The sequence below is a fragment of the Vespa mandarinia genome, chromosome 18 (assembly GCF_050613455.1).
Source record: "Vespa mandarinia isolate Hongniang chromosome 18, ASM5061345v1, whole genome shotgun sequence".
In the NCBI taxonomy this organism is placed as follows: Eukaryota; Metazoa; Arthropoda; class Insecta; order Hymenoptera; family Vespidae; genus Vespa; species Vespa mandarinia.
This window is the reverse complement of record NC_140827.1, coordinates 4,317,501-4,341,724: the sequence shown is the minus strand read 5'-3', so window position 1 is coordinate 4,341,724 and position 24,224 is coordinate 4,317,501. Positions and strand designations below refer to the sequence as shown.

Below are 24,224 nucleotides of genomic sequence, written 5' to 3'. Positions count from 1 at the left end.
TTTAATGATTTACAGGGCTAGCAATGTAATATTAATTTAAGTTGATTAGATGAGAACGTATACGTGGCGCTGAGATCGCTTATGTATCTATAAATGAATCTGCGCATGCTTAAGGTAAATGGAAAATGTCAAACAAGTCGAGTGTTGATTTTGACATGTTTCTATATCCTCCTTGTGTACATAGCTGTTTAGCCGTATATGTTATTTTTTAGATAAAAAGACTAATTAATTAAAAATTATTAATTATTGCGAAGAATGTTTTTTCGTTCGATACTCCCAAGTGAATTTCAATACGTTTATTATTGTTAATCGTAATTATCATTCCTCATTGTACATATATAAAAGTTATTATTAGAGATAACTCGAAAACATATAACTTTAATACTTTGGTATCTCTATTGAGAGAGAAGATTATAAAAATATTTTTATTTCTATAAGACAAGAGATGTGTGTGAAATAAAGATTTCATATGCTTCGTTTGATTATTTGCAACAAGGTAAAAATTCATTTTCATCTTTGAAGTAACATAAATTATTTATGCTATTAATATACATAGTTTATCGGATTCTTTTTTCTTTTTGTTTTTTTATTTATAAATATTATAGGTCTTTTGAAAAGAAAGGATTTATTTACTTTATAATTATGTCTCGAAAGATTATATCAGCGAAGTGAACATGGTGCGAGTTATAACAGTACATAATTTTTTGGGACAAAATGTTACCCAAATCGAGGAACCAACTGCAACATGCGTTGCAAATACTAATGGACGAGAAATGTTATTGCTAGCTCTTTCAACACATTGTGTTGAAGTATGGGAGCTAATGCCATCTGATATAAAATTGCATACAATATTTCCAACTGTTGATATGATTAATCAAATATTACATTGTTCTAAAGGAGATTATGTTGTGACATTAGAATCAAAATATTCTAGGGACAATATAAGTAATAACCATGGGAACAAAGTTACCAATAATTTTGTAAGAATATATGTAAATTGGGCAGTAGTAAAAGATCAAAGTCAACCGATGCGAGCTAGAATTGCAGGCCGTGTAACTCCTAGTTTAAATCGACCATTGAATAGTTTGGAAATGATAGAATTGCCTTTGAGCGTGCAACCAACATTAATAGCTTGCTGTCAAAGTACTGGAAATTTATTAGTTGCTTCGGGAGGTACCGCTATACTTCACGAATATAAAGTTGAAACACAACAATTATCAAAATTGAAATTTATAGATTTTGAGGCAAGGCCTTGGTCTTTAGGATTCTCATTTTCACCTATGCGTATGGAAATAGCGGAAGATTTTATAATTATTATGGATAGTACCAATTTATGCGTTTTTCGATTAACCAATTCTATGTATGAAGATATAGATCAACTTAGCTCATTAACGTCTACTAATGAATCATCATCAATTGACAAAACTTCAATATCTAATGACTCATCGCTTATAGATAATAATCATACGTCTAGTAATCAGGACCAAGAAACAATTGCTCAAGGAACAAATTTGAAGCACAAAACTTCAGAACAGCATCTTACGTTAGAGAATAATGATGCATCAAGTACAAAGAGTAAAAACAAAAAGAACGTAACGCCAAAGATAAATGCATGGTGCAAATCAGAGACAACAGATATCAAGAAAATAAAATCAAAAAAAAATAATGAACTTATCGACTGGGATCATTTGATATATAATGAAAAAGAAGAATTACAAAGGTTAGTTGGTCAAGAAATTATCGATACAAATTCACAACCATTGACTATAAATTTTCCATCAATAAGTTTAGAAAGAATCGGTCCTGGACATACTCTTAGTCCTTTCACTTTAAATCCACCGGATATGAAGGTTTTTATAAAAACTAATTCGCCTGATTCTGGTTGGTCTGAAAATTATACTGTAAAAAATTTACTATCTCTCAGAATCGCTATCACTAATAATAAATCAGAAGTAGATAGAAACATGGAGTATTTCAAATGTTCGGTGTTAAAACCATTATATATGAGAAAAGAATGTAATGGATCTTGCATAAAGAAGTCAATTTTAAGATCTGATAAATACAAATACTTGCAAGGTGTAAGTTGCTTTGTATGTACAATACAAGAAGGATATCTTTATCATTTTTCAGCAACGAGTACTAATCCTTTAGACGCAACTTGTTTAACAACTTATCCATTTACCGCACCCGTTAATCACGTTGCACTCGAGCATACGGTACTTCATGCATTGACTGACGTTGGTTTAGAATCTTACACATTACGCTTATCTCATTATGTAGCAAAAATGTTAAATGATATTGATCAATATAAAGTGACCTGTCCAAATATCACAGAACCTGTATGTCTGATAGGATTGAGACCATTTTTGGGTATACAAAAGCTATTGCACACAAAAAGTTATTTAGTTTTATTAGCTAAAGCTGACAATTCTTGGACATTATATTCATTAATCCTACCTAAGCTGGAGACTGTATATTATGATATTCTAAATGCTGCAAGAAGCCATAAATCATCGAGTCCAAGTACATATAGACATTTATTGGGTGAGGCTCACGCATTAATACGCTTAGCTAAAGATAGTTCTTACTGTGGTTTTGATAATGATGACGATGATGCTGCACACAGAAATTGGTTGAAATTAAAAAATTTGTACAACCAATCTTGTGCATTATTGGGAGATTATTATATACGTTCAGAATATGAATCAGATTGGGAACTGTGCATACCTTATTACAAGATGTCAGGCTTAAAACCTTCTGAAGTGTTATCGAGGAAGTCAACTCAGGATGCACCGGGTCTTATAATATTTTTAACTGACATTCTGTTGATAATGAGATGTGGCACCGAAGCTGATACTCTATTTCAAGGACACAATATTATAGAAATCATCTGCAGATTGAAAAAGCAGGAATTATTGAAATTAATTTTTGGAAGTGTGGTACTGAGAGATTACATGACAGATAAGTTAATAAATTTACTATTATCATATGAGATATGCGATCCAATTCGTCTTGCATTAGCATTGCTGTATGTACAAAATCAAAAACAAGATCATGCTGAAGAAATCCTAGAACATGTTTCTGTACAATGCATTAAAAAAATGATTTTGGAACACTGGGATTTATTATTTGAGATGACAGCAGTAAAGAAAAGAAGTACTCTAGTCCCTACATTTTCAGATTTTGCTGGAATGTTGTTGCATAAGAAAACCATTGCATTTGCTGAGATACTTATACAAATAATAGAAGAAGATAACAATGGTTTATCTTTGCATCAAATCTTACAAGCCTTTTTAGATTATCTACCTTCTCGCGTTGGAAGAGATGGTCACAATGCTGCAGCAGCCTTACAAATTTTTATAGAAAAATATTTCCATAATTATTTTAACGTTAAATCGATGATCGATCTATCTAACATAAATAGAAATAAAATACGTTCCGATTTTGCTATGGTAGAAGCATTTAAATTATTAGTACGTTCATACTTGGGTAAATTGACGCAAACAAAAATGTACAATATCGAAGGCAAGGAACATAAAGACAATATCGACAGAGATTTTATATTTGCAAAATGCAGGCCACAGTACTTAAATAAAATGCCTCCATATGCAAAGGATTATCAAGCTATTTTAACTAGTAATGATTTCAAAGATTTCATAAATATGACTGCAATGTCTGATATAGGGAAAACCATTCATCCTGAATTGTTCAAATTACAATGTGTACTATCATATGAATTTATACCTCTTGAATGTTTACAGGAAGTAAAACAATTTCTTGAATCTCAAAATATTGATGGCAGTTTATCACTTAAAACTTTATATATACAAGATACTGAAGAAGTAACATTAATTTTAATAGATAATTGTCCTCAAGCAATTTTACAATATGCAAAGGTAAAATAAGAATCTTATTCATTAAACTAATTATTCTTATTAGCTTATTTTATGCGAAAGCTATATAAGATTTTTGTTTCAATTATTTCAGGATAAATATACGAAAGAAGTAGAGTGGAAATATCTTATCGAGTTATTACAGAGTAGAATTTCTGCATTTACTGAACAAACAGAATTACATTGCTTATACAGCGAAATCATGAAGGGTAAGTTGTGTTATGGAAAAACAATTATTTTTGAATAACTGCACAATATTTATATATGATTTGGTATAATTATTTATTTTTTTTAATTTCTTTTCTTAAAATGCTTAGAAATTATTTATAATTGCAGAAACTTTACATCATTTACCGCACGTTTTACCTTTGAAAAGTCTACATCATATTTTACCAAAAGATAATGCGATGGCTTTTCAAAAATGTACTGAAATGTGTACTCAGATTATGCATGCAGATCATGTGAAATCATTAATAATAGAAACTAGCCAACAATTATTATCAACTTTGAAGTTGTAAAATCATCTTAGGTAATTTTACTTATGAATCACATATAAAGAGACAAATAAATTTGAGGACGTATATAACAATTATTAAAGGAATTAGAAAGTTATATATGAAATTACATAAATATAATAAAGTACACCTATTTCAAAGAAAGGAATAGAAATCAAATATATCCGATTAAAAAATAAATCCTATAACATGTATGTATTACATACTGCTATTAAAAAAAAAAAAAATATATATATATATATATATATATATATATATATATTTTCTTTTTATCCGTGTAGTTCTGTCTTTATATTTACTTTGATAATAATTTTTTTTATTTCGTCAATTGCCAAATTCGAGTTATTTGTTTGTTCCTGTTAGATTTTACTACATCTTAAAATAATTTACTGTGATATTAATTTTGATAAATTGTTATCTTATATTAATTCGGCATTATTAATATATAAAAATTAATTAGTATAATATTATTTCAATTTCAAACGAATGTACTTTTCAACAACAGCATCCTATTTTTCGTCAAATATTTGAAAGGTATATCTATAGCAAAACGTGTTGAGCATATTCTTTGATTTATGGAATGTTATAAATTAATTGAAATGAATTAAAAGAAAAAAGAAAAAAAAGGAGAATATATAAATGAAAAATTATGATATAATCAGCTGTTGCAATGTTCTATATAGAGAGATCTATTGTAGTTTACATTTAAATATATACTGTTCTGAAGCAAATAGGATAAACAAATTCTTATTCTTAAAAATAATGTATTTGATTAAAAAATTGGATAAAATGAAATCTCTTACATTGAGTATGTGTCTTGTAATTTTGATATATTTCATTTGTAAGAATTCTCCTAAAAACTATATTTATGCATGTGTAATAAAATAGTATATGGTATACACAATAATATTCAGATAATAGAAGATTTTTGCATATTTTACATTGTTAAAGTAAAACTGAGTTATGTCTTACTATTTCTGTAAATTTTTTTATCTAATAATTCTTAACTTCTCTATCTATATAGAATATAGATATCTATATAGAATATAGATATATCTATATCTATATAGTAAATGATCATTAATAATTATTTATGAGTGCGTAACATAACTATTTATACACATAGATTTGCGATTGTAATTCTACTGCTTATATATGTCAAGAATTTTTAGATACACGTGATTTTATATACATATATACACATATATATGTATATATGTATATATATATATATATTACTCGACCCTCTTATGAACAAAGGTCATTAAAAAAAACTTCATTAATTTATTTCATAAGCAAAGCATGAATATCTTGAAATGAAAACGATGGATTTTTTTTATATTAAACACATGAATCAATTGATATTAAATACGAGTATAACATTAAATACTACATATTTCGTTTAATTTATACTATAACTATCGATTTTTTTTTATACTTGTATTATAGAATTTTGATATCCTATTTGCTATAGGGAAAAAAATATGTATTATAGAAGTAGTAAACTTCGTTAAAATAATTATTTTTTATTAAATTTATTAATTCTACAGAACCTAGTGTTCCACGATTAATATTTGTATTATAAAATATGTAACTCTTTTTGATGTGCCTTTAGGAATAATTTTTCTTTGTTATAAATCCAATATAATTGCGTTAGAGTTCTGAAATATTTATAAATCATTATTGTCAAAAATATATAAATACAAATTTTAATCATATACCACAAAACTTTAGGATTCATTTAACAATCTATATCCATATCCCTTTTTTTTTTTTAATAAAAGATATAGTCAATCTATTTAGTAAAATTAAAGAAATAATTTTATTTAAGGTAGAGAAAATAATTGTATGAAAAAAAGTAATGCGATAATTCTAATATAAAAACGAATTATTAATATTTATTTAATATTAATTTAATCTAAATCATATATTGTGCTTGCACAATATTCATAAGGAATAAATGAAGAAATTAGAATTATTTTTAAGAAAAAAATCAGAGAAAGAGTTAACTGATATTTTTAAATAACTTTCATTTCCTGGAATATTAATGAAAAAAAATATGTAATAATATTACATTTTTATTCACTTACCATGCAGCGTGTCACACTGTATTAATATGAGATATATTCTTTAATATTGGATAATGGCCAGCATTGTTCCATTAATACATAGAGAGTAATGATTTTTATTTTAAAATTAAAGATTAATTTTTTTATTTATATAATTGTGTTATTTTTCATCGCACTGTGTTTTCCATTCATTTAATCTGTATAGAATAGTGAATTATTTGTCTCAACAATAAATTGGCACAACAATAAACTTCGCTAATAACTGTTTCTTCACAACAACTTCATAATTGAGTATGATAACTTTAATGATATTACAACTGAGTTATGAAAGTAATAATATTTTCATCCAACAAGATTATTACAGTTGAACTTAATAATTCATGTATTAGAACAATTAATAAATTCCATTGTGGTTAAGTTCCAGTACTATTTTCATGATGTGTGTTATATATATGTAAATATAGTATCAAAATCACCCTTGTAAGATCAAAATATATATAAATAGAAAAGTTGTTTGAACGTTATGTCATGTACAATTACACGCATATATATAACTGTTTCGTGATTTATTTAAAATATCTTTTATTTCATTTATTCTATATCTCAATAATGAAAAAACCATATTTCTTTTATAATAACTACATCCCAGAGGTTCCAGAAGTATACATGCCTTTATATATAATAATGCAGTTATTTCATGCTCAAATCATTGCTATCTCTGTATTTTCTGCTAAAGGCAGGAACTGCCTATACAATCTCAAATTCTTTATTTAACTTTGATAAATCTCTGCAACAAAGAAAAGCTTAGAACGTAATTGCACAGTACTTATGTATTGTATAATATGAAAAATAATATATATAATATGTGTATATATATATATATATATATATATATATATAATAATAATAATAATAATACGAAAAAAAGTAATATTTATAATTAGTCTATTATTAATGAAAATCCTTTTAACATTATTAAAAAGAATACCTATTTTCTATGGCTTCATTCAAATGATATTTGTGCATCAATGATAAAACTAGCCTGAGAGTTGACCATATCGTGTTCGACATTGCTTTAGGTGTTATGTATTCTCCTTGAACTCCTCTACCAGCAGCTTGTTGATTCAAAGCTGTTAGTAAATGTTCTCCAGCTTCTCTATATATACATATACATATACATATACATATACATATACATATACATATACATATACATATACATATACATATACATATATATATATATATAAAAAAAAGAAGAACAAAAGAAGTAACAATTCAATATATAATTAGATATTACGATATATCAATATAAGATATACAATTTCTTTATTTACTTATATGCTCCTAAATTAACACAAGAGATTCCAAGATTATAACGTGCTCTGATAAAACCTGGCGATAATTCTAAGGCACGATGGTACGCATTTATTGCTTCTTCTGAACGCTGACCATTGGCTAATGTCGCTCCTAATCGATTCCATAATCTAGAATCCTTAGGAAAAAAAAAGTAAATCGTATTTTCTCTTTTAACAAGTACAAAAGTTTTATATTATTATGAATAAAAATATTCTTCATTTCAATATAACGCGCGCTATACATTTTTATATGGTAAATATATACATACATCAGGTCGAACTTGTAAAGCAGCTTGAAAGCAATCAGCAGCTTTATCATATTCGCTGGATAAATTGAATAATACACCAAGACCGCATTGCACATCGGCATCTATTTGGTCTCGAGGAATCATTCTAGCTGCTTGTATATATAATTTTTGTACTTCCTTGTGTACATCACTATAATAAAAACAAGAAAAAGTTTTTTTCTCTGTTATATATTTATTATATATATTTAATTTTTACGATATTGAGCTTACTCAAATAAAATTGTTGATACACTGGATCTTGGGTTGTGCTCTGTGACAGTTTTTGAAATCGAAAGATGCTTATATTTCTCATTCTTCAATAGCCATTCTTTTAGTGTTAAACATGCTTGTTTTTGATAAGATTCATTTGTATAAGAAACTGCAAGGGCCATAAGGGCTGTCCCATTTAAAGGATCAAGTTTCAGGCAACGTTTTAACGCAGAAATAGCTAAGGGATCTTGTTCATTTTCTGCTTGAGTCTTGCCAAGAAGTAACCAAGCTTCAGAATTATTTTCATCTTGTTGTACCGCCGCTTCAAAACAAAGAACTGCACTTGATAAATCACCTACATTCAGTCTTTTTATACCTTCCCCTAATGCATCAGGTAAATTCTTCATAGGATTCTCATTATGAAACGCGTAATCCTTAAATGGATCGTAATACGCTTCATATTCTGATATCCATGGATGTACGGTAGAAATATCATCCGATGATGATATCTTATCCCATTCATTTTGAAGACGCGTCCAAAATGTAGACTCGTAATTGTCAACATCTAATATAAAATAATCATTGAAATTTTACGCATAATTTTGACTAAATATTTTAATAATAAAACAAAATTATATTATTTATTTACCCGCAGAAAATATATTTTCCTTTACAAATTCATCGATCCAAGTACCAGCTACAGATAAATCTTCTTCTACTTGATTCAAAACTTTATTTTCATTGTTACTATTCTCAGATATATTTTCATTACGTTTTTGGTTGACATATCCTTCTGGCCAATTATCCTCTGTATTATTAGAATCTGGTAATGACAATTCAACATTTTTTATTGGAACTTCACCCTCCTGTCTCATAAATTTCATAAATTTAGAATACACTAAATTAGAATTTTCATTATTTTCTATTGTTTCTGCTACTTCATGCTTGGGAATATTGTTTTCTACATTATCTATGCTATGTTCTAAATATTCTTCTGCCCATTTTGGATCCAATCCAAATTCGTGAGTTTCTTGAGCTTGAATGATCGGAATTTGATTGTTTTTTATTACTGATGTATTCCAAATATCATCCGTGTGATGTTCCTGTAAGAATTTTTCATTTTAATATCAAACATATTAAATCTAAATAATATTAATTATAAAATTATAAGATCTGAATGTGTGTAAAAAGAGAATTAAAAAGTAAAAGAAAGTTACATCAAAGTGTCTTCCAGATTCTAAATATTGATTTGCCCAAGAGGTATCTAAACCAGTTAATTCCTTAACTACTCCTGGCGCTGCTACAGGTGGTTGAATATTTTGATCGATTTCACGCATCTCTTGTAATAAATTATCCATTCGAAATGTTTGTGGACATGACGTTTCTTCGATAAATTGTTTCACTAACTGTTCAGAATCTGTGGCTTGAAATGATTCTGGTGGTATAAAAGGACGATGTATTCCTTCTTCCTTGAAGCCATGATCTTTCACAAAATGTGATGTAAGGCGAATTAATGAACTGGGAACACCACATTCTCCTTCTACTAATTCATGAAATGCCATTGTGTTTTTTTTTAACTGTAGAAAACAAATTTGTATAACTGTATAATAAATATTGTATTATATTCATGCTTAATAAAATATTACTAAGTCATTTTATTATTAAAATTATTAGTTATTAACCTAATATTATTTCTTTTTAAATATAAAATTAAGACTAGGAACCTTTGACCATTAGAAATTATAAATAAAATAAATGACATGATGTCACATAAGATTTAATTTTATAATTTTTAATGATTTTTAATTATGTAAACTGTAAAAAATATAAGGATTATTACTCTGTTATATCACCCAAATGCAAAAGTGTTAACATTATAGTATATCCATTATTAAATTCCTGTCTTTCACAACAATCTATTTTTAATGATTATACTATTTACTGGTCTCTGTTAATAATATACAAATACCTATTACATTTTAGAATATGTTTATTTAAATCATTATTAAATCAAATTAAATAATAAATAATATATTTTCTCGAATAATTTTAATCGTGTTTATAAAACGACTAACATTTAATATTTACTTTCGAGCTATTCACGCACGTCTCCTGTCGACGAATAGAGATAGATGATAAGAGAAAAGGAAGGAGCATACACATCAAAAGTGACACATCACATCTGGAACTTTGTACAACTGCATAAAAAGTCCATTTTTGTTTTTATATCGACCGTCAATGTGGGATATTGTGAGCTGTATTTTAAAAATGGTGTACACTGCGTAAATATTAATAATGATGTTGTTAGTATATTTGGAAGATTAATAATGGAAATATATGTATTTGATTTGATTTCACTTACAAACTTCGTACCAATTAATAATACGAAAAAAGAGTATAATGAATTATTCAATTGTGCAAATATTTAAATGTTACAAACCTTCGTTTCACTAATAATAATAATCTAGTAATTTATTTACTCTTTCTTTTAATGCAATCAGTTTATGCTATGTCAAATACTAATATTTAGACATATGTATGCGCATTTAATATTGAAACAACATTGATTAATTGTTTAAAATGTAATTGGTATGGTAAGCAAGTGTGACGTGCATAAAAAGACCATAGCAAGTCACTGTCATATAATGCGATCGAAGAAGATAATGTTAGGCCATGTTAAGCCGTTAACACAGCCGGCCCAATTCACATGAATTGGGAATACAATCTCTATGCATAGAAACTATATATATTATATAACAAGTTAATTTGTATGGACAGAATAACAATCGATGTTTTCAACTTCATATTCTCAATAACTATTTAAACAGATTTAAAAAAGAATGTTTTTCTTTAATTAACGATAAATTTCTTTTTGCAAGCATATATTGTATATACACACACATACACACATATATATATACATAACATATATATATATATATATATATGTATATATATATGCCATGTACATCACTTATTGCAAAGATCAATAAGCTGCATGCTCACAAAAATTGTTCTCGCGTCGCCATTTTGTCAAAGTAGTTCAATGAGATATAGGGAATCGCGATTGGTCGACATGGTTGATCACCATTGGTCGGTCCAATGAGTCACGTACCAATCTCGTGCTGAGAAGACGACGTCGTCCTGTTCGTTCATTTTCTCTTTTCAGAATATATTATTTTTTTATTATAATTTTAATTATTCCCTAAGGAAAATATATCAGTCATTTCAATAAAAATATTAATGAAATATTTACATTTTAAGTACACATTCGTGGTATCAGTCGTTGCACAAATCATACATACTTTTAGTGAATATGCTATCGATTCACGTTGTATCATGATTATATTTTGTTTGTATGCATATGCATGTACGTACAATTAATTAGAAAAGAATACAAATATTAATTATATGTGAAAAATAAAAGCCCACAGAGTTATACTATCTATAATGATAAAATTTGGTGATAAATTTACAAGAATTGGATAAAAGGAAGTCCTTTTCAAATAATATTTCTTATATCATAAACTGTTCATCCTTGATAATGCCGGTAATACGTGTTCTCAGTAAAATTTAAATATGGAATCGAACTGTCAAAGTTCAGATTTAAATATGAAACATATGCTTGGTCAATTAACGGCGGCTAGAAACGAGATTAATAATTTAAGGTACAATTTCTTCTAAAATTTCTTTTTTTCTTTTTCCCGATTATTTTATAATCATGAAACTTGGAAAGAATTTGGTATCGCGATAACCTGCTAAACATAATATCATTAATGTATAATTTTCAGGCAACAAATAAAAAACTTGCGATATATGCATGAAAAAGATATTAATAATATTAAACGTCTCTTGGAATTAAGTAAAAATGGTACAACTAATTTGGAATCCAAGAAGATACCTCTGGAAGAGGTAAAGCCTGGTACAAGTAACGAAGGCGATACTTTAAAGTTGAAACCTATTGGGATGATATCTACCTGCTTTCCCAATAAAAGAGGTGTACCACGACAGCCTGGAATTTCTGGAAGGACGTCTGGAAAGATATTACTTCATAATTCTGTGTTTACTAATCCTGATCACGCGCTGCAAGGTTTACAAGATTTTTCTCACCTATGGTAAATTTAAATAGATAAATAGATTTATATTATATCATATTTCTAAATTATTTAGCAATTAACATAACTTTTTGTATTAGGATTATATTTCATTTCCATAGAAATGATTCGACCCACATTCGTGCTAAAGTGGCTCCACCAAGATTGAATGGTATCAGAACAGGCGTGTTTTCTACGCGTTCTCCTCATCGCCCGTGTCCTATCGGTTTAAGTTTGGTGAAAATATTAAAAATTGATAATTATACCATTTACTTTGAGGGCGTTGATATGGTAGATCAAACGCCTGTATTAGATATAAAACCTTACATTCCACAATATGACAATCCATTGCACGTAGAAAAATTGTGCAATAGATTATTAGACTTTCCTATGAATGAGGTGGAATCAGTCGAGTATATGGAAGAAAGTATTAATTTAATTCAAGATCAGACATCAAATTTAAATACCAATATTGGATCCAATAACGATGCAAGAAATAGACTTTCCGATTTATATCTTAGAAATGGTTCTTATAACATAGTACAAGAAGCAGATGTTTCCAGAGATGAAGAAATTGCACTTAGATTACAAGCAGAAGAGTTCCAAGGATATCCTAATTTGGAAAATTATCTAGAATCAAGGAATTATATTCAATCATCAAATCTTAATTCAGAGAGTACTTTACAAAATAATGAAAATACTAATTCGTATGAAATATCCAATACAATTGTAAATACATCATCTAATTCAAGATCAGATTTTACTGCAACACTCGAAAATAATACATACGTACGTAGTTTAGAATCAGATTCGGAAGATATAGGAGTTTTGAATACCAGATTACAAGATGTATCTTTTAACGATCAAAATAATGTGGACTCAATTTATACATTGAGAAACGATAGAGATAATTACGCAGAAATTCATACTTCTCGTAATTCCAGACTTCTGGATGGAGCAGATGGACCAAATACCGTTTGCGGTACAGATTTAGATTTATTGCATAGATGTGCATTAAATTCAAGAGTTGATAATTCCCCAGTACGTATGGGTATTCGGGAAGCTCCTGATGGGGAAGAAGGTTTTCAACCTCAAACTTTAACACCTTCTCAAACTTTATCTAATTTTCCAGTATCTGTAAGAACTACTACGGATAATAATTCATTACAAAGAGAGGATATCAATTTAATAGGTTCTACCGAATTGAGAGAAAATGCTTCCTTTGAAGTTAGAATTCCAGAATGGATATCGAGACCAAATATACGAACACTGTCTGTAGTCTTTAATGAACGAGCTTTGACTCATTTGAATGAAATATTAGAAGATAAAGCAGAAGAAGAAAGAAGAGCCATCGAGAGTGTTCTTCGAGAAGATCCACGATCGGTATATTTGAGACAAAGATGGGGAAATCAGTTTTATACCTTTTTAATTCACAATTTACACATTACTTGTAAATTTGATGATAGTAGGGGTATAGTAACCGTCTTTCATGTACGTCATGCAGGACGTGTTTGTGAATGTGGACAACCAGAATGGCAATGTTTAGGCCATTCGCCTATATCTTAATATACACGATATATATATATATATATATATATATATATATAACTCATATTTCATTTATATATTACATTTTCGTACCTCTAATAGGCATCGTCAGATGAGTAATAGTACGACAGAGAGAAACATATTAATAAGAATTTGAGTTATATATTCTTTATGAATTTTGTTATTCAAAGTTTATGACAAAGTTGTTCACTTCTTCGTTCTTTCCCTATATATACATGTGTGTATATATATATATATATATGTATATATATATGTATATCACCACATCTATTGTTGCAATATATAAGTTCCTACGCGTGTCTTTCGTTTTTTACATTTCATTCATTATAATTTATTATATATGGAAAATATATAATACTTTAGACGCAATAATATACATTATTGCAATTCTGCCACAGAATGATATTCCAACATTCTTTGTTTCTATATCAAAATAATTAACAATTAATAAATGTATTATGTATACATTCGTATCGTTGAATCAGCTCCTGCAGAAAAGACCCACGGTTGAGTAGGGTGAAACATGACGTCCAAAATTCCAAAATCATTATATGATTCATGATTACATAATCTTTTCAATGGTACTATTAAAGGATTTTGTAATAAATCACTGAAAATGAGAAAGACATTAATAATATTAATACTATATGAAAAAGAAATGGTGAATAAAACACATTGGTTTCATCTTACTTGTACACCATTCCATGTGAAACAATGAGACTTTTATCATCGGCACCAGAAGCAAAAAGTGGATAACGCTTATGAAAAGTTACACCACGTACGCCTGTACCATGTAAACGTAACGTTTGATATGGCTTCGTACTTAAATCCAAATCGAACCATAACATTTTACGATCATAGGTGCCAACCAAAATATTGTCACCGCCTAAAATGATTATATAGAGTAGTATAACGGATGATTTAATAATATATATAATATTAAATTATACAGTTCTAAGATCAAATACCATACCAGGATGTATTGCCATTGTTGATATCCATTGTGAGTTTGACAATAGTTTTTTCACCATTTCTTGTTTCACTAAATCATATATTCTAACATTTCTCTGAGTCTACAAATAATATCATGATAATATAAAAAAATACAATTAATTATATATTTAATTTAAGCATAATATGTAACATACCGCAACAAACAGAAAAGGTCTTATTGGGTGGAACAATACACATTGTATTAAACCTTTTGATCTAGTGAATGGTAATTGAGATCTTCTTTTTGATAATTGATTTATTAAAACAGATCTATTTTGTCCATCAGGCATAACTACGGCAAAATAATCACCTTTACCATGCCATGTTACTTGCTTTACGGTTTTAAAATGATTTAATATTATTCTAATTCCTTTATTCCACGATTCATCCTCTGCCTGTTGTTCCCATTGTACAGCTGATCTTACTCTTTCGCTAACTATTGAAATAATATATAAATATAATATTAGATGAATAAATGCATGATAAAAATGATCAAAAAAGTAACAACATTAATACCTATAACATCACTTTGTGGTATTATTTCTAATAATTGATCTGTTTTAGTAGTAATAAGATGATCACCAACTCCTGGATTTATTAAGAGAACTTTTTTATCCGCTGCAACAGCTATGAGAGACATTGCTTGATTAGGACACCAAGCAACACTTCTAATTACACCATTGCAAGGCACTGTTTTTGTACATCTGCCTGTAGCTATTTCCCAAACTAATAATAAGAAATATAAGAATCAAACTCATTGCGAATACTATAAAAAAAAAAAAATCATAGTTGTTAATAAATAAACATATAGATTTCTACTTTTCAACGTCATGTCATCTCCACCAGATGCAATGTACTGTCCAATTGGATCCACTGTAATACTTCGAATCATATCTGTATGACCTTTAAAGACCATAGACATTGTAGTTGGAAATGGTTGCAAATCTTTTGGACTAGGTAACTGTGGTACCAAAGCTTCAGGTTCTATCGTCAATCTCATTTTTAATGCTCTAGGACACAAATACAAATCTAGACATCTTCGGAATCTTTCCTTGATATATTTAGGATATGCAGGTACTTCTCTTAAAGAAGTATATTTTTGTGGAATAAAATGTAACTTCCTTTTCCATGGAGTTGTCTTTAATTTATTCCATTCTTTAAGTTCTTTCTTATCGAATAGATATTCTGGCGGAGGATTATAACTCTCTGCATGACCAGGCAAATGTCTTTTAGGTGCCGGTATATGTTTGTGAATCCTACGCATTTCTTCAGCTTGATCATCAGATTGCCATAGCATATAAAAGTCTGGTGCTTTACCCTTTTGTTGTTTCTCTTTTTCCATTTCAGCTGTGGATTTCATCCAGCCCATTTTTAATGCATGTACCAATTTTGATACTTTTTTGGCTTCTGGTTTAGAAGGTAAGAATGAACGTTTGTGTTCGGGAAAATTACGAAGTGGTGTTTTCATAACTTCTGAAGTAAACCATTCTACCCATGGCTATACATTTAATAGAACATAATTAAAAAGAAAACAAAAGATTTAAAAATAATTTTATATCACAGAAATATTACACTTACAGTATATTCGTTGAATTGTACATCAGGAATTTTTTGCTTTTGTATCCTAGTAATTAACTGTATGTCAGTTTCGCTAAGTACAACATCTTGTCCAGTTTGAGGATCTTTTATTGTTCTCCAAAAATCTGGATCCTCCATACGCTTTAAGAAATTATCCAATTGATCACCTTTCTCAGGTTTCAATATTTTTTTACCTTCCCAGCTATAACCAATGTGATCATATTCGTCATACCATTTCATAGGTATATTACCCACGGTATTACGAATATCCTCTTCATCTGAACTGTCATATTCATATTCGTCATCTACATAGCAAGAATAAAATTATCATTCATATATTTGATTCTATGCTTAATTCAATTTATCTGACTTACCATTATCTTTACCATTCAATTCAGTGTCCTTAACTGATTCTGTTTCATTTGAAACGTTTACTTGATTATTCTGAGGATCAGTATCATTCTCCTTTTCTAGTTTTTTATTACATCTTTCATATTTTGAAGATTCTCCAAAATTTAATTTCGCTTTTACCTTGTTTAATTTATTAAAATTATTTACGTACTTATTCTTCTTACTTTTCTGTTTAAGGTCTAAATCTATTTTAGTTTCTTTAACCTTACTTTCATTTTTAGTTTTATTTTTATATTTATTAACATCATTTTTTTTCTGCTTTTTCTCTTCGTTATTATCGCTTTCTTCTTCTTCTTCTTCTTCTTCTTCTTCACCTTCATCCTCATCCTCTTTTTCTTTATTTTCCTTGCTATCATCATCTTCCGAATCAGTCTCAAATTCTAATTCACTACCTTCTTCATCTGATGTGAAAACAATTGGATCTTTTTCTACATCAGATTCAGGTATATCATCGTCATTTTCTAATTCTTCATCTGTGCTATCTTCGTTACTATCTAGTTCAGTTACAAGTAAATCATCACTGTCTGAATCCTAAAATATCAAAATTGTAAAAAATCGAAAAAGATAAATAAGTCAAAAAAAGGTTATACCTCAGTATTTTTCAAATCTTGTGAAGCTTTAGCATTTTGTTGTTTGTCAGTATTGATTTTTATATTTTCTTGCTTTCGTTTCAAAAATTTCTTTTGCATTCCCATTCTCGTTTTCTTTTTCTGAACCTAAAAATTAGTTTACAAAGTATTTGAACACATGGTCACACATATTCATTGTAGCTAAAGGAGATGAACATATCGATAGAAGAATAGAAACAGATGATATTGTATTAGAGCGATACTAGTGATTCTTTGAAGGAACTAAAATTGCATACTTAAATGCACTTAAACTTATAAATATTTAATTTTAACATAAAATGATTATTGAAAAAAATTAATGACATTATAAATGTTCATGTTATTAAATTATTTATGATTAAGTGAGTAAATTATTTTAATCGGGATACACGTATGTGTGTGTGTGTGTATATATATATATATATATGTATATATATATGTATATATATATATATATATATGTATATGTATATGTACGTATATATTTTTATTCCTACTTCGAGGAAATAAATTTTGCAATAAAATTTAAAATAAATATAATTATTCGTATTCTGAAACAAGTGTTTATAAACTATATTTTGTAATATTTATAAAGTAATTTAGAATTATAATTAATATTTTACCAATTATTTCTAAGCAAGGCCAATAGCGGGAGACACAAAACTTCTTAACCTTTTTGAATATACGATCGGTGTATATACATAGATACATATGCATACGATAAATAGCAAAGTAAATTGCCTTAAATAAAATTATTAACAATGTTCGAAGCACATAGTATTAATGCGGAACATAAGGATTTAATTCATGACATTGCATATGATTTTTATGGGCAACGAATGGCAACATGTTCAAGTGATCAATTTGTAAAGGTATTGATATGTGTTATTGAAATAAATATAATGAAAACTATTGAATATACTCATTGAAACATAGGTCTGGGATGAAGATGAGCATGGAAATTGGCACTTGACTGCTTCGTGGAAAGCGCATAGTGGATCAGTTTGGAAAGTTACATGGGCTCATCCTGAATTTGGTCAAGTTCTTGCAACTTGTTCTTTTGATCGTACTGCAGCCGTTTGGGAAGAAATAGGTATATATATCATAATTTTTGTCTTATGGTATTATGTATTATATTCTTTCTTCGTATTTAATACAGTTGAAGGATCAGGATCGGGAGAGCGTGGTATGCGCCATTGGGTTAGAAGAACAAATTTAGTAGATTCCAGGACATCTGTCACAGATGTTAAATTTGCACCAAAAATGTTAGGACTTTTATTGATTACTTGTAGTGCAGATGGAGTAATCAGAATATACGAAGCACCAGATATCATGAATTTGAGTCAGTGGACTTTACAACATGACATTAGTTGTAAACTTCCATGTAGTTGTCTCACGTGGAATCCATCGTTATCAAGGTAAAATAAATGTTATCATGTATAAGAAGAAATGTTTGATTTATACATTCTGGAATATAAAATCATATATATATATAAATAATGTATTCATATATACATTAGATTACATCCACCAATGATAGCAGTTGGAAGCGATGATACAAATTCATCTAGCGGAGGAAAAGTTTTTATATATGAATATTCTGAGGGTAGTAGACGATGGACAAAAACTGAAACATTGTCAAATATTACTGACCCAGTTCACGATATCGCGTTTGCACCTAATTTAGGTAGAAGTTTTCATACGTTAGCAGTAGCCACAAAGGATGTAAGAATAATTATTTTAAAACCGATGCAGTAAGTAAATAATTTTTCGAATTAAAAAAAAAAGAAAATAATATAGAGAATATTTATCATGATATTATTTTAATTATATCTATAGGGAGAGTGCACAAAATGGTTTATCACGTTTCGAGATAACCACTGCTGCACAATTTGATGATCATTACACTACAGTGTGGCATGTATGCTGGAACATTATGGGAACTATTTTAGCAAGTTCTGGTGATGACGGTTGTGTTCGATTATGGAAAGATAATTATATTAACAATTGGAAATGCGTTGCTGTTCTGAAAGGGGACGGTACTTCTGCTCAAAATGCTGAAACTCCTGCTGCAGCTACTCCACCTAATCAACCCACAGGAATTCCACCACCTTCTACCGCAAAATACTACAAATTGGGTTCCATCAGTCATCCAAATCAAGTACCTTGGCATTAGAATATACTTTAGAATAGAAAATAAGATTGATTTCCATTTAAACACAATCAATAATCATATGATCTTTGTTATTATGATGACAAATACATGGATACATATTGAAATTATATCTCCAGCACATACATTTTATCAAATAAAAAGTATTATTGTGCTGCTTTTTTTTTTCTTTTTTTTCTTTCCTTTTTTTTCTTTTTTTTTTTTTCTTTTTTTTCTTTTTTTTTTTTTTGTGAAAGTATTTACATTTGTCTTGCTATTACAACTAAATTTAAATTTTCACAATAAAGTATCTTTTCAAAAGTATTATGAAATGAAAATGCGTGGATATCGTTAATGATAGTTTCAGAGACCATATTTATGATTATTTATAATTATCAATATTGTTCTCTCTTCGTTATTTTGGAGTAATTAATGAAGTATCTCCTCTATGTTATTATTTGAATTATGTGCAGAGAAAAATGAACCTGATGTTTCTAATTCTTCAGTTGTAATACTATAACTGAGATAAAAAAGCTATTGAGAGAGACATAAAGGCCTATGTTATCATACTTATAATATCATTATCATAAAAATATTATTTGGGAAAAAGAGAAAATAATTAAACATTACAATAGTTTATAAACTTATACTTTTATATGTACATTATAGAAGTTACTTTCTGATAAATTTGTAAAATATTTTACTATTAATAAAAATTTATATATATTATTAAATACGCTTTTATTTTTTTCCTAGAGAAGAACTATTTTTCTTCGCAGTATAACATGAGATGTAAATTTGTTTTTTATGAAGAATTATGAGATATACTTAATATTGAAAACATTTTTACACACATCTATGTAGTTTATGATAAATGAAAAATTAATTTGTTAATTCTAAGTTCTATTTAACGTAACTTCCTTATAACTTATCTATTTATCTCTTAATTCATTTAATATCTTCTTTATAAATAATTTTTAGATTTTCATATCATATAGCTTTAACGAAGTTCGATTTTACAAAAATCCGTCTTATTAAAAATCTCTATTATTATTAATGAAAAACTTTATTTTAGTTGTCGATCGTACATTGAACTATACTAAGTAAATTTTATTCCATTTTTAAGGTTGTAACCACGGCTACGATCACTGCAGAAAAACCTACGACTACTATTATGTGCAATAATAAATGGCAAGCACCTGTGATAAAAGGTCGTTTTAGTAAATCAGTTTGGCTGGGCAATCCTGGTGAATCATCATTACCACCACTTCCACTTTTAGAACGTCCGAAGGTAAAAAAATAATTCTATTTGATGCTCATTATAATAATGTGATGCTTTTTTATAATACAAATTAGAATAAAAAATTGTTTATGCGTGATTGTATAATTATAAGATTATATTCAAATAAGATAATGTAGAATATCAACTATCGTATGTAATGTTTAATATACTTATCTACCTGTAACAATTGTGTGTTACAGATTAGTAATTTATTATTTATATGAACTGCCAATATTTGTTACATGTACAAAGTAAATTTAAGTAAAGACTGTGGATATTATGCCTTCACATCAATAACTTGTTTATATTGCAGATACATGTATTTATCTGTAAAGGGATTTATATAATATTAATTATATACATGCATACATAAATACATGAATACATACATACATACATACACACACATATATATATATATATACACGTACATATATATATATATATATATATATATATATATATATATATATACATATACATATACATATACATATACATATTCTAAAACATTATGGGAAAATTGAATAATATAACATATATGGTATTAATAAAATATTATAAAGTTAAAATATAGTAACATATATACTAATAAAGTAATACATACTTCACTATAATTGTAGCAGAAAGAAATAGTATTGATATAATAAATGGCACAATTTTCCTTTCTACCACTCCATTTATTTATTATATCAAACAACTATATATACACTAATAGTATTTATATTTTATATGGGTGATTTATCAAATCCATATTTTGCAAATTCATTGCCTTTGCATCGTATCTCAGTGTTGGGGAAACCTGGATCACTTGGAAATTGTTTAATACGTGAAAATGAAGTTCTCCAGCCTCCTGATTTTATCCATTCCTAAATAAAATAATATAATTATATCATTAAGCAGATCATAGTAACACAAATAATATAAAAAGTGCAATAAATTATAAACTAAACTTGTATTATTAGAAAATCATTAATATCGATATCAATGTAAATGCAAAACTCACGTGTCTATTATATTTAAAGTAGTAATAAGCGGAGTATATGAAAATTATTCCCATAATACTCTTTGCTGCAATGTGACGTAATCCATCAGCCAAAGTAGGACCCTATAATGAAATGATGAATATTATTATTTTGACATCAATTTTTCTCTCAGAAATAAATATAATGAAGATATGTCAAATTACCACTAGAGGAACCAACATATTTTCAAATTTATTCATAGGAGCTCTGTAAAATCTTCTAATTGGATTATATCTTTTTTTATAATAATCTGGTGGTATTATGGGTTCAGAGGGATCTAATATTTGATCCTTTAGAAACTTTGCACGCCATGCACGTTCTTCATCTGTCATACCTATCAAACGTTCTCTTTCTTTAGTTAAACGACGCCCCAATATTATGGCCATGTCCTCCGTATTCTGTGGTGGCCCACTCATGATGTTTATCTTTAATGAAGAATACCAAATTATATTATATTATGCAATTTATAATTTGAGAAATTAAAGTCTTTAAGTTAAAATTAAATTTAAAGTTAATGAAAAACAAAGTTAAAACTTGGTTTTATAATTTTATCTTTTGCTATTATTGTAAAAGACCACTTTAAAAGATTTAAAGAAATAGAATAAAAAGCACATTCAATTTATGTAATTATTAAAAATCATATAATATTATATTATATGATTTTTATTATATATGTATGTTATTATATATACAAAATATAAATTTATATACATACATATATATATATATATATTTAAAATTTTAACAACAAAATATACAAAAGTAAACCTTTTTAATGACACCAAATGAAGATATAGGTTAAACCGATATTACGTCACAAGTTAGAAGTCAGTGTTCTATTGATAAGCAATGTAAAGATGTATATATTACCGACAGAGAGTGCATATGATAAAGAAACTTATGAACTTACTAACAAAAATGCACACACAAAGAAATTAATAAATTTATCGGCAACAAACACGGTGATAAAATATATGTTATTATTTTTTTATATATAAATTCGAATAAAATTACGTTGGAATAATTACATAAAAATAAGTAAACTGCATCTAAAATTTATTATATGGTACAAAAAATTTCATTAAAATTGCAAATCTCTAGCATACCAATCAAGCTTAGCGGATAAAATTTTTGATCATTTTAAAAGAAATTATATAAACTGTAACAGATAAATATTATAGCTGTTCGCTAAATCTGGTTTTATAATGACTTTTACACCATTAATGAGAACAAGCGTAAGACAAAGTATATACATTTGTCGATTATTTTTTCAAAATTAATAATTAGTGAACATATATATTATATATTATTTTTAATATAGATTAAAACACGAGTTCGTTACCACATAATAAATATATAAGATTTTTCTTTCAGCGTTATTTTGTTATGGTTACCTCTGTAGAAGTTCACTTCATATCATTACTATACTACTACTTTTACTATAATAATATTATATAATATAATAATGTAGTAATAAAAACAGTAATAATAAGAAGAAACAGAAAAATATACTTATATTATGTACATATTTATTTATTATTTTGTATGCATTTTTCGTAAAACAAATGCGTACCGATGTCGTATCTAGCACAGATCACAATGAGACTCACACTACCATCGAAGAAAGATATACATATAAGAGAGAGACTAAAAAGTGCGAGCTCACAGTAATAATAACATTACTTATTCTATCCATACGAAACCAATTGTTATGTACGTATAAGAGGGGAATAACCAACACAAACTGATATGATAAGCGCATAGTAGGGACAGCGTTCCCCGCTTGTATTCGTAGTTCATATTTTATCCATAGTTGTCGCTGAAGTCACATATGCTTCGAACAAGAGGTAGTGAATAACCTTAAAGGAAATACTTGTAGTAACACTAAACACTTTTATTTTCGTTTCTTTTTTTTTCGTACACCTATTATAAAAGAAAAACCAACGTTTGATCAAAACATGATATGCATACCAATAGTTTGGACATTCATAAGTACAAAGAACTTTGAAAAGAGATATGGATGATATATATTAACTATTTGTACAATGATTATATGTCGAGATACTATATGATAATTTAATATGACAAAACTTTTGTTGATATTTATGATATGGATTGCATATTGTTTTTAAAGTTCCAATATGAATGAATTTTGTATATGTATGTATGTACTTTTAAAT

The 24,224-nt window shown here is 27.8% G+C and overlaps 6 protein-coding genes across 15 annotated transcripts; 3 read left to right on the top strand and 3 right to left on the bottom strand.

The window, feature by feature from the left end:
- Positions 1-39: 39 nt before the first annotated feature.
- LOC118445227 (BLOC-2 complex member HPS3) lies at positions 40-4,587 on the top strand. The gene is made up of 4 exons (XM_035874373.2): positions 40-496; positions 606-3,896; positions 3,988-4,102; positions 4,230-4,587. The coding sequence occupies exons 2-4, from the start codon at positions 675-677 to the stop codon at positions 4,409-4,411; spliced, it is 3,519 nt and encodes a 1,172-aa protein (XP_035730266.2). The 5' UTR covers positions 40-496; positions 606-674; the 3' UTR covers positions 4,412-4,587.
- Positions 4,588-5,929: 1,342 nt separating this feature from the next.
- Positions 5,930-11,218, bottom strand: Pex5 (peroxisomal biogenesis factor 5). 9 transcript variants are annotated; one of them, XM_085662388.1, is made up of 11 exons: positions 10,773-11,217; positions 10,421-10,610; positions 9,550-9,909; positions 8,982-9,435; positions 8,354-8,897; positions 8,105-8,273; positions 7,815-7,972; positions 7,466-7,633; positions 7,148-7,264; positions 6,499-6,674; positions 5,934-6,069 (listed from the first exon to the last, which is right to left on the bottom strand). In XM_085662388.1, the coding sequence occupies exons 2-9, from the start codon at positions 10,493-10,495 to the stop codon at positions 7,225-7,227; spliced, it is 1,968 nt and encodes a 655-aa protein (XP_085518514.1). In that variant the 5' UTR covers positions 10,496-10,610; positions 10,773-11,217; the 3' UTR covers positions 5,934-6,069; positions 6,499-6,674; positions 7,148-7,224. The 9 variants fall into 9 exon arrangements, with proteins under 9 accessions (XP_085518518.1, XP_085518512.1, XP_085518515.1 ...); XM_085662392.1 differs by having other exon boundaries at positions 5,930-6,069; positions 6,499-7,264; positions 7,466-7,607; positions 10,773-11,218; XM_085662386.1 differs by having other exon boundaries at positions 5,931-6,069; positions 6,499-7,264.
- A 231-nt stretch (positions 11,219-11,449) lies between these two features.
- LOC118445386 (uncharacterized) lies at positions 11,450-14,107 on the top strand. The gene is made up of 3 exons (XM_035874790.2): positions 11,450-12,000; positions 12,124-12,447; positions 12,528-14,107. Exons 1-3 carry the CDS (start codon positions 11,912-11,914, stop codon positions 13,990-13,992), a joined length of 1,878 nt encoding a protein of 625 aa, XP_035730683.1. The 5' UTR covers positions 11,450-11,911; the 3' UTR covers positions 13,993-14,107.
- A 174-nt stretch (positions 14,108-14,281) lies between these two features.
- On the bottom strand, positions 14,282-17,769 carry LOC118445381 (ribosome biogenesis protein BOP1 homolog). Its single transcript, XM_035874775.2, has 9 exons — positions 17,568-17,769; positions 16,941-17,508; positions 16,567-16,871; positions 15,808-16,486; positions 15,505-15,714; positions 15,144-15,424; positions 14,969-15,068; positions 14,686-14,881; positions 14,282-14,605 (listed from the first exon to the last, which is right to left on the bottom strand). Exons 1-9 carry the CDS (start codon positions 17,670-17,672, stop codon positions 14,452-14,454), a joined length of 2,598 nt encoding a protein of 865 aa, XP_035730668.2. The 5' UTR covers positions 17,673-17,769; the 3' UTR covers positions 14,282-14,451.
- Positions 17,770-18,067: 298 nt separating this feature from the next.
- Positions 18,068-21,341, top strand: Nup44A (nuclear pore complex protein Nup44A). The gene is made up of 6 exons (XM_035874793.2): positions 18,068-18,457; positions 18,522-18,678; positions 18,745-19,003; positions 19,106-19,339; positions 19,425-19,746; positions 20,864-21,341. Exons 1-6 carry the CDS (start codon positions 18,347-18,349, stop codon positions 21,038-21,040), a joined length of 1,260 nt encoding a protein of 419 aa, XP_035730686.1. The 5' UTR covers positions 18,068-18,346; the 3' UTR covers positions 21,041-21,341.
- Positions 21,342-21,678: 337 nt separating this feature from the next.
- On the bottom strand, positions 21,679-23,776 carry ND-B17 (NADH dehydrogenase (ubiquinone) B17 subunit). Of its 2 annotated transcripts, none has more exons than XM_035874816.2 (4): positions 23,618-23,776; positions 22,209-22,469; positions 22,026-22,127; positions 21,679-21,888 (listed from the first exon to the last, which is right to left on the bottom strand). In XM_035874816.2, the coding sequence occupies exons 2-4, from the start codon at positions 22,458-22,460 to the stop codon at positions 21,748-21,750; spliced, it is 495 nt and encodes a 164-aa protein (XP_035730709.1). In that variant the 5' UTR covers positions 22,461-22,469; positions 23,618-23,776; the 3' UTR covers positions 21,679-21,747. The 2 variants fall into 2 exon arrangements, with proteins under 2 accessions (XP_035730709.1, XP_035730710.1); XM_035874817.2 differs by lacking the exon at positions 23,618-23,776 and adding an exon at positions 22,813-22,927.
- Positions 23,777-24,224: the final 448 nt, after the last annotated feature.

Coding starts and splice junctions, on each gene's coding strand:
- LOC118445386 (XM_035874790.2), top strand. CDS start 11,912: ATGGAATCGAACTGTCAAAGTTCAGATTTAAATATGAAACATATGCTT. Junction 12,001..12,123: donor AACGAGATTAATAATTTAAG/GTACAATTTCTT, acceptor TATAATTTTCAG/GCAACAAATAAAAAACTTGC. Junction 12,448..12,527: donor CAAGATTTTTCTCACCTATG/GTAAATTTAAAT, acceptor TTTTTGTATTAG/GATTATATTTCATTTCCATA.
- Pex5 (XM_085662386.1), bottom strand. CDS start 10,495: ATGTGTATGCTCCTTCCTTTTCTCTTATCATCTATCTCTATTCGTCGA. Junction 8,274..8,353: donor GTATCAACAATTTTATTTGA/GTAAGCTCAATA, acceptor TTTTTATTATAG/TGATGTACACAAGGAAGTAC. Junction 7,973..8,104: donor CTTTACAAGTTCGACCTGAT/GTATGTATATAT, acceptor TTTTTTCCTAAG/GATTCTAGATTATGGAATCG.
- ND-B17 (XM_035874816.2), bottom strand. CDS start 22,460: ATGAGTGGGCCACCACAGAATACGGAGGACATGGCCATAATATTGGGG. Junction 22,128..22,208: donor ATATGTTGGTTCCTCTAGTG/GTAATTTGACAT, acceptor ATTTCATTATAG/GGTCCTACTTTGGCTGATGG. Junction 21,889..22,025: donor ACTTTAAATATAATAGACAC/GTGAGTTTTGCA, acceptor TATTTTATTTAG/GAATGGATAAAATCAGGAGG.
- LOC118445381 (XM_035874775.2), bottom strand. CDS start 17,672: ATGGGAATGCAAAAGAAATTTTTGAAACGAAAGCAAGAAAATATAAAA. Junction 15,715..15,807: donor AGATGACATGACGTTGAAAA/GTAGAAATCTAT, acceptor TCTTATTATTAG/TTTGGGAAATAGCTACAGGC. Junction 14,882..14,968: donor AACAATGGCAATACATCCTG/GTATGGTATTTG, acceptor TAATCATTTTAG/GCGGTGACAATATTTTGGTT.
- LOC118445227 (XM_035874373.2), top strand. CDS start 675: ATGGTGCGAGTTATAACAGTACATAATTTTTTGGGACAAAATGTTACC. Junction 3,897..3,987: donor CAATTTTACAATATGCAAAG/GTAAAATAAGAA, acceptor CAATTATTTCAG/GATAAATATACGAAAGAAGT. Junction 4,103..4,229: donor ATACAGCGAAATCATGAAGG/GTAAGTTGTGTT, acceptor TTATAATTGCAG/AAACTTTACATCATTTACCG.
- Nup44A (XM_035874793.2), top strand. CDS start 18,347: ATGTTCGAAGCACATAGTATTAATGCGGAACATAAGGATTTAATTCAT. Junction 19,004..19,105: donor TGGAATCCATCGTTATCAAG/GTAAAATAAATG, acceptor TATATACATTAG/ATTACATCCACCAATGATAG. Junction 19,340..19,424: donor ATTATTTTAAAACCGATGCA/GTAAGTAAATAA, acceptor TTATATCTATAG/GGAGAGTGCACAAAATGGTT.